The sequence below is a fragment of the Mastomys coucha genome, unplaced genomic scaffold, assembly GCF_008632895.1.
Source record: "Mastomys coucha isolate ucsf_1 unplaced genomic scaffold, UCSF_Mcou_1 pScaffold7, whole genome shotgun sequence".
Classification (NCBI taxonomy): Eukaryota; Metazoa; Chordata; class Mammalia; order Rodentia; family Muridae; genus Mastomys; species Mastomys coucha.
Window position 1 is genome coordinate 69,268,451 of NW_022196913.1, and position 6,398 is coordinate 69,274,848.

At 42.2% G+C, this 6,398-nt stretch overlaps 1 protein-coding gene across 2 annotated transcripts in view; it reads right to left on the reverse strand.

Moving 5' to 3' along the window:
- Nucleotides 1–2,568: 2,568 nt before the first annotated feature.
- Prxl2c (peroxiredoxin like 2C) overlaps nucleotides 2,569–6,398 on the reverse strand; it is a 21,202-nt gene continuing 17,372 nt past the window's right edge. For both annotated transcript variants that reach the window (XM_031359132.1, XM_031359131.1), the window contains one exon: nucleotides 2,569–4,837. In XM_031359132.1, coding sequence (XP_031214992.1) covers nucleotides 4,710–4,837 — 128 coding nt within the window. In that variant the 3' untranslated portion in view covers nucleotides 2,569–4,709. The remainder of the gene's footprint in view (nucleotides 4,838–6,398) is intronic.

A 6,398-nucleotide genomic window follows, 5' to 3' on the forward strand; every position in this document is an offset into this window, starting at 1 on the left:
AAAAAAAAAAAAAAAAAAAGAAAGAAAGAAAGAAATGATGGTTATAATAGTAATTCCACACAGTATGCGGACTGTGTAGGTAAGATCTGGTGAATACAGAGCACCAGAAAATGCATTGTATCTACAATTCCTACATTCTTCACAGAAGGGTTTCAGGATTACAATTATAGTATAATCATGACTTGGACCTGGGAGTTCAGTGTGCATTAGTGCATTACAGCTAATTTTGGAACACATACACACACACAGGTACAAGCACACACATGCACACAAACTCAGGCCGGTTTTGTGAGCTGTCTCCCGAGTAACTATATTGGGAATACAGGTACATGCTACCTGTGATAGTTTGAATAAGAATGGCCCCTATAAGCTCATATATTTGAATGCTTAGTCACCAGGGAATGGAAGTGTTTGAAAGAATTAGATGGGTTAAGAGCTGTGGCCCTGTTAGAGGAACTGTGTCACTGGGGGTGGACTCTGAAGTTTCGTAGGCCAGAGTCTATCTTTCCCTGCACACCAGGATGTAAAAGTCTCTGCTCCAACCCCTGACTTTGTGTCTCCACTGTGGTGCTAATCCCCTTAGCATCTGAAACTCTAAGCAAGCACTCAATCAAATGCCTTTTTAGCACCTTTTTTAAAGTGCATATTCTACGAAAAATAAGAAATGCGTTACAAATCCATGTGTCACCCTTGCGCAGGAGAGCTAGTGCCTTGGTATTACATGTTTTGTTTGGGTGGCAATCACCTGCACAGACATTATGGAACTGTACCTCCCTAAACGTATATAAAGAACACTTATTTGGACTTTCAAATATATAAATTTGCTGAGTTGGGCATGGCCATGTAAGGGATGGAATGGCATAATTCCTGCCCCTGGAACAGAGCCAGCAGGGCATGGGCCTCCATGAGTGTTGATGGTTGCTGCGAGCATAAGGTTTGTATAACAGTGTACATATTTTCACATTCCTCCTTCAAGGAATGTCTTCTTTGCCAAGATTAATGACTCTATGATAATCAGAGACAGCACTGAATCCAGGAGGCTGGGCCGTGTCTGTGTTCAGCAAGATGGCAGACCACTGTGACCTTCAGGACAACCTTTAAGGCTGTGAGAAAGAAAGCTGAAAACATGAGTTTGAAAATATATTAATTTCTCAACTATGCAAAAATGCAAGGATGCAATATGAATTGTATAAGGAGCTTCACAGATCTAAAGGAGCAGTAAGAGCCAGATTGTCAGAAAGATACTAAGGAAGGAGATAAAGAGATTTAGGGAGTGGTGACCACAGGAAGAGATCCCACCCAGGTAAGTTTTTTAGTTATGTTTACAAAGGCCGACAGATTTCTGAGTTCAATGGCAGCCTGGGAAGGAAGGAGCTTAGCTCCAGGCCTGGGCTTGGTAGGAACCATAATTTCAGGGGGGCGAGAGGGGGGCAGGGAGGTTGGGAATCCCAACCAGCTAGCTTATTGTCTGTGTTTGTGCTTGCTGTCTCTAAGAACCAAGGAGCTGGGGTCCTGTGTTGTTGATTCATGGGATAATCAAAAGAGAACCTGGGGTGATGACTGAATTGGTATGTAAAATAAAAGCCTGGGCTTTGGGTCTGCTAGAGATACAGAGTTTTTAGAATTGCAAAGAAGCTGAGAGTGGTCTGAGGAAGCAAACGCAGTGAGAGCAAAGCTGTCTGAGCAGAACGTAGGCCGCCAGCTTATAAGCATTTGACTTCCAGTGATTTGTTTCACTGCTGCTCCCAGACAACCCCCTCTCCCAGGAACCCCTCTCCAAGCCGAAGCTGGTCCTTGGCGTAAATTTTAGTAAGAAGTGGCAGAAAGGAATCTGTTAATTACTCTTTCTTTTATGCTCAAAAAGGAACAGGCCTGGTGTGACAGCACATGCCTATAATCCCAGCACTTAGAAAGCTGGGAAGAGGGGCTGGCGAGATGGCTCAGTGGGTAAGAGCACTGACTGCTCTTACCTGAGGTCCTGAGTTTGGATCCCAGCAACATGGTGGCTCACAACCATCCGCGTGATGAGATCTGACGCCCTCTTCTGGTGCTGTCTGAAGACAGTGTATTACACTGGAGCAAGCGAGGCGGAGCAAGCAGAGGTCCTGAGTTCAATTCCCAGCAGCCACGTGATGGCTCATGGTCATCTGTACAGCCACAGTGTACTCATACACATAAAATAATAATAATAATAATAATAATAATAATAATAATAATAATAATAATAATTAATAAAAAGCAAGCTGAGAAGGGAGGACTGGCCGTCTGTGTTAGAAAGGTTTGCAGTTGCTGTTGTTTTAACATTTATTTCTCACATTTTGTGTATTTGTGTGTGTATCAGAGCACAAATATGTCCAGCATGTGCCGATGCTAGTGAGGCCAGATGCTCCGGAACTGAAGTTTTAGGCATGTGAGTGGCCTGATATGGGTACAGGAAAGCAAACTCAGGACCTCTGGAAGAGGAGTATGTGCTCTTAATATCCGAGCCCTCTCTCCATGGACTCTGTTCTCTCTTAGCCCAAAGAACCCCAGAACAAACAACCCAAATAAAAAAAACTTAACTTTAAATTCTGAAAATATTCATTTTTTTATTGATTTAAAAATACGACTGTCCGTATATACTTGTGTAAAAATACATTAAAATAGTTTTGTGACTTAATGTTTTGGATGAAGCATAAGGTCCTAGTACTACAGATACTAAGGGTTACCAGTGGTTTGATTTTATGATACGTGTCATGAGCATTTCTGGGACAAAAGATTTTTGAAAGGTAAAATATGAAAATAGTTTCCTAACTAAGACAAATCTGGAGTGAGAAAAAGCCGGTTTACAAATGTATGACCTAACCCAAGCACATTTGTCTTTAATTGTTTTGTTTTTGAGACAATTTCTCTATTTAGCCCTTGGCTATCTTGGAATTCACAGAGACCCTCCTGCCTCTGCCTCCTCATGCACCACCATATCTGGTTGCACACTTTTTATTTTTGAGACACAATTTCACTATCTATAGCGCAGACTGGCCTGGAAGTCAGTATCTACCCCAGTCTTACTGCCCCTGCCTGTGCTGAGATCATAGGTGTGGGCTAATATACTCAATCAATCAGACAGCATGCATTTTCATCACAAAATTTTTTTATATTTTTTTTCTTTTTTTGAGACAGGGTTTCTCCATGTAGCCCTGGCTGTCCTGGAACTCGCTCTGTAGACCAGGCTGGCCTCGAACTCAGAAATCCCCCTGCCTCTGCCTCCCAAGTGCTGGGATTAAAGGCATGCGCCACCACCGCCCGGTTAAAATAAATCTTAATATTGTCTTTTAAAAAGCAGAATGTGTATGTACATGTGTACGAGTGCACTGCCAGGAAAAGACTCTGGAGTTATATATATTCTAAGACTCTGGAGTTATATATATTCTAGGTACCCTCTGTCCTAGGTATTTAAAATATGATCAGGGCTGAGGAAAACATGTCAGTGATAACAGAATGTGCTCACATGCATAAAAACTTTGTTTTTTTATTCCCAGCACAGTCCCTAAACCAAACCAAACCAAGTATCTCCTTCAACTTATTCTACCAAAACAATCCCAGGGCAATAGGTAGTAGGCGTGTGCTGAGCAGGCATTCTGTAAGAGGTTCAATGAATCCTCATTTAGGAGGCGACCTGTGTGCAAGGAAATCACCTGCTCCTCCAAGGAAGTTTCATGTAGGCAGGCATTTCATGTAGGCAGGCATTTCATGTAGGCAGGCATTTCATGTAGGCAGGCATTTTCACTTTAATGTTTAAAGATTCTTTCCTGACCCACCCCCAACTCAGCCAAGCTTATGCGAGAGTGTGGGGAAACCAAGCAGGAATGCCTATACTTTCACCACACACACACACACACACACACACACACACACACACACACACACAGGCCTATTGGCAGTGTTGCTCTGGGTTTATTACCACTTTTTCTCCAAGCAACAAACAAACAAAATGTACTTATACATCTGTGGCTATACTGTTTACAGAATAACTTTCTTGAGTTGCTTTTCTTTCCCTTTATGCATTCCTCTCTTCCATTAACTATTTTTCTCAGAAAGGCTCTCTCTACATAGCTCAGGCCAGACTCTAGTCTCCATTTCTCAGGGCTAGGATTACAAGCCTGTGGGTCATATCTGGCCCCTTCTTTGCTTCCCTTCCCTACACACACACATGTATGTATTTCTTAAAAGATTTGTTTTATGTATATGAGTGTTTGCCTACATGTATGCATGTGCACCACATGTGCACCTAGCACCCCAGGCCATAAGGTGTTGGACCCACTAGAACTGAAGTTACAGATAATTGTGAGCTACCATGTGGGTTTGGGGAACCAAACCTGGGTCCTGGGTCCTCTGCAAGAGAAGCAAGTGCTCTTAACCACTGAGTGATCTTTCCAGCTCCCCCTTCTTATATTTTAATTGCCAAAAATCTTTTATTGAATGGATATTCATAAAATGATATTAACAATGGTAGAATAGTTTCATAACATTTGACTTTTATATATTTTGTATAAAATTATAGAAGCTATAAAATTTAAAATGTGTATTCCATTTCTAACAAATGATGCCCCTCAGCATGTAGTTTTATAGGCACATAAGCTCTGTGTTTCATAACCCCATGAAGCCATGGTGCCTGGCATTTTGGTTCACGTTTCAAGGGCCCATTCACAAGTGGAAGATGCCACGTTAAGTCACACGTGGATGACTGTAGGTCTGCTCATGAAGTTCACAGGCTGAACCCCCACAAGCTGTAAAACAGAGTTTATGGGTTTGTGATCCAACCTATTTCTGTCTCGGTGCACAAAGTGGATGATGTTACCTGGAAGAGAATAAGGACAGACTGCTGAGGGCAAATGTCACACTAGTCTTTAGAGTCACTGCTGATCAGGATCAAGGAAGCATTTCAACTCCTAATTAGTCCAGAGGGGAAATTAATTACCTGGAGTCCCTTATGTTCCCTATGTAATGCCTCCATAATTCTGCATCATGGCAATCTTATGAGTTCCGAGGGGACAGCATCCTAAATTTAACCTTCTATTCAGTTTCATCAAGTATAATTAAATAAACATCCAACCAGACAGACAGAATCTGGGACTAACATATGTATCACCTAGGAAATTGCATCTATTTTCTAAGCACATGTATTAATAAATTTCACTTCAAAAAATTTGCTTGTTTCAAAAAATTTACTCCTGGGCTAAGGGCTACCTTACTGATGAAGATCTAGGTTATCATTAGCACTGCCAAAATAAGAAGAGAGAGAGAGAGAGACAGAGAGAGAGAGAGAGACAGAGAGAGACAGACAGAGAGAGAGAGACAGACAGAGACAGACAGAGAGAGAGAGAAAGAGAGAGAGAAAGAGAGAGAGACAGAGAGAGAGAGACAGAGACAGACAGAGACAGACAGAGAGATAGAGAAACATTGACTTCATAGGATGTTTTATAACTAACCTAAGAACCAGCAATAAACAAATTACTACAGAATACCTAGACACCCACAATCTTCCTATATCCACTCAAGTTATAATTTATCATCTAAGTCCTGTTAATTCCATTTTAAACACAAAATCAGAGTTTCTGTTTGCTTTGAGACAGGATCTTTCTATTATATAGCCCTGACAGGTCTGGAGCTCACTAATGTAGACCAGGCTGGCCTTGACCTCACAGAGATCCTCCTGTCTCTGCATCCAAAGTGTTAGGATTAAAGATGTGTGCCATCATATCCTCAAAACAAGAATTTAGCTTGAAACCTTAGATCAAATGGCATTGTTCCTAGCATTATATCCACTGGCAACACCTATAGTAACAGGTTTAATTCTTCATCCCCTGAAGACACGGCTGAGGTGATTTCAAAGAAAAGGCCCCCCTCCTTCCCGTCTCATAGGGAGTGGGATTATTTGAAAGGATTAGGAGGTGTGGTCTTGTTGAAGGAACTGTGTCAGTGGGGGTGGGCTTTGAGGTTTCAGAAGCTTAAACCAGGCCCAGTGATTCTTCCTGCCCACCCAAATGTAGAACTCTAAGCTACCTCTTTAGCACCATATCTGCCTGTGTGTCATGCTTCCTGCCATGCTGATAAACCTCTGAACTGTAAGCCAGCCCCAATTAAATTTTCCCTGTTAGAGTTCAGTAGCCATGGTGTCTCTTCACAGTAATAGAACCCTAAGGAAGACAACAGCCAAGTGACTCAATGACATGAGAGGAGAAACAGGGTAAAAAACAATAACACCCCTTCCAGGTCTGAGGATGCAAACTAGTTATTAAAAAATACGACTCTTCTGGGCGGTGGTGGCGCACGCCTTTAATCCCAGCACTGGGGAGGCAGAGGCAGGTGGATTTCTGAGTTCCAGGCCAGCCTGGACTACAGAGTGAGTTCCAGGACAG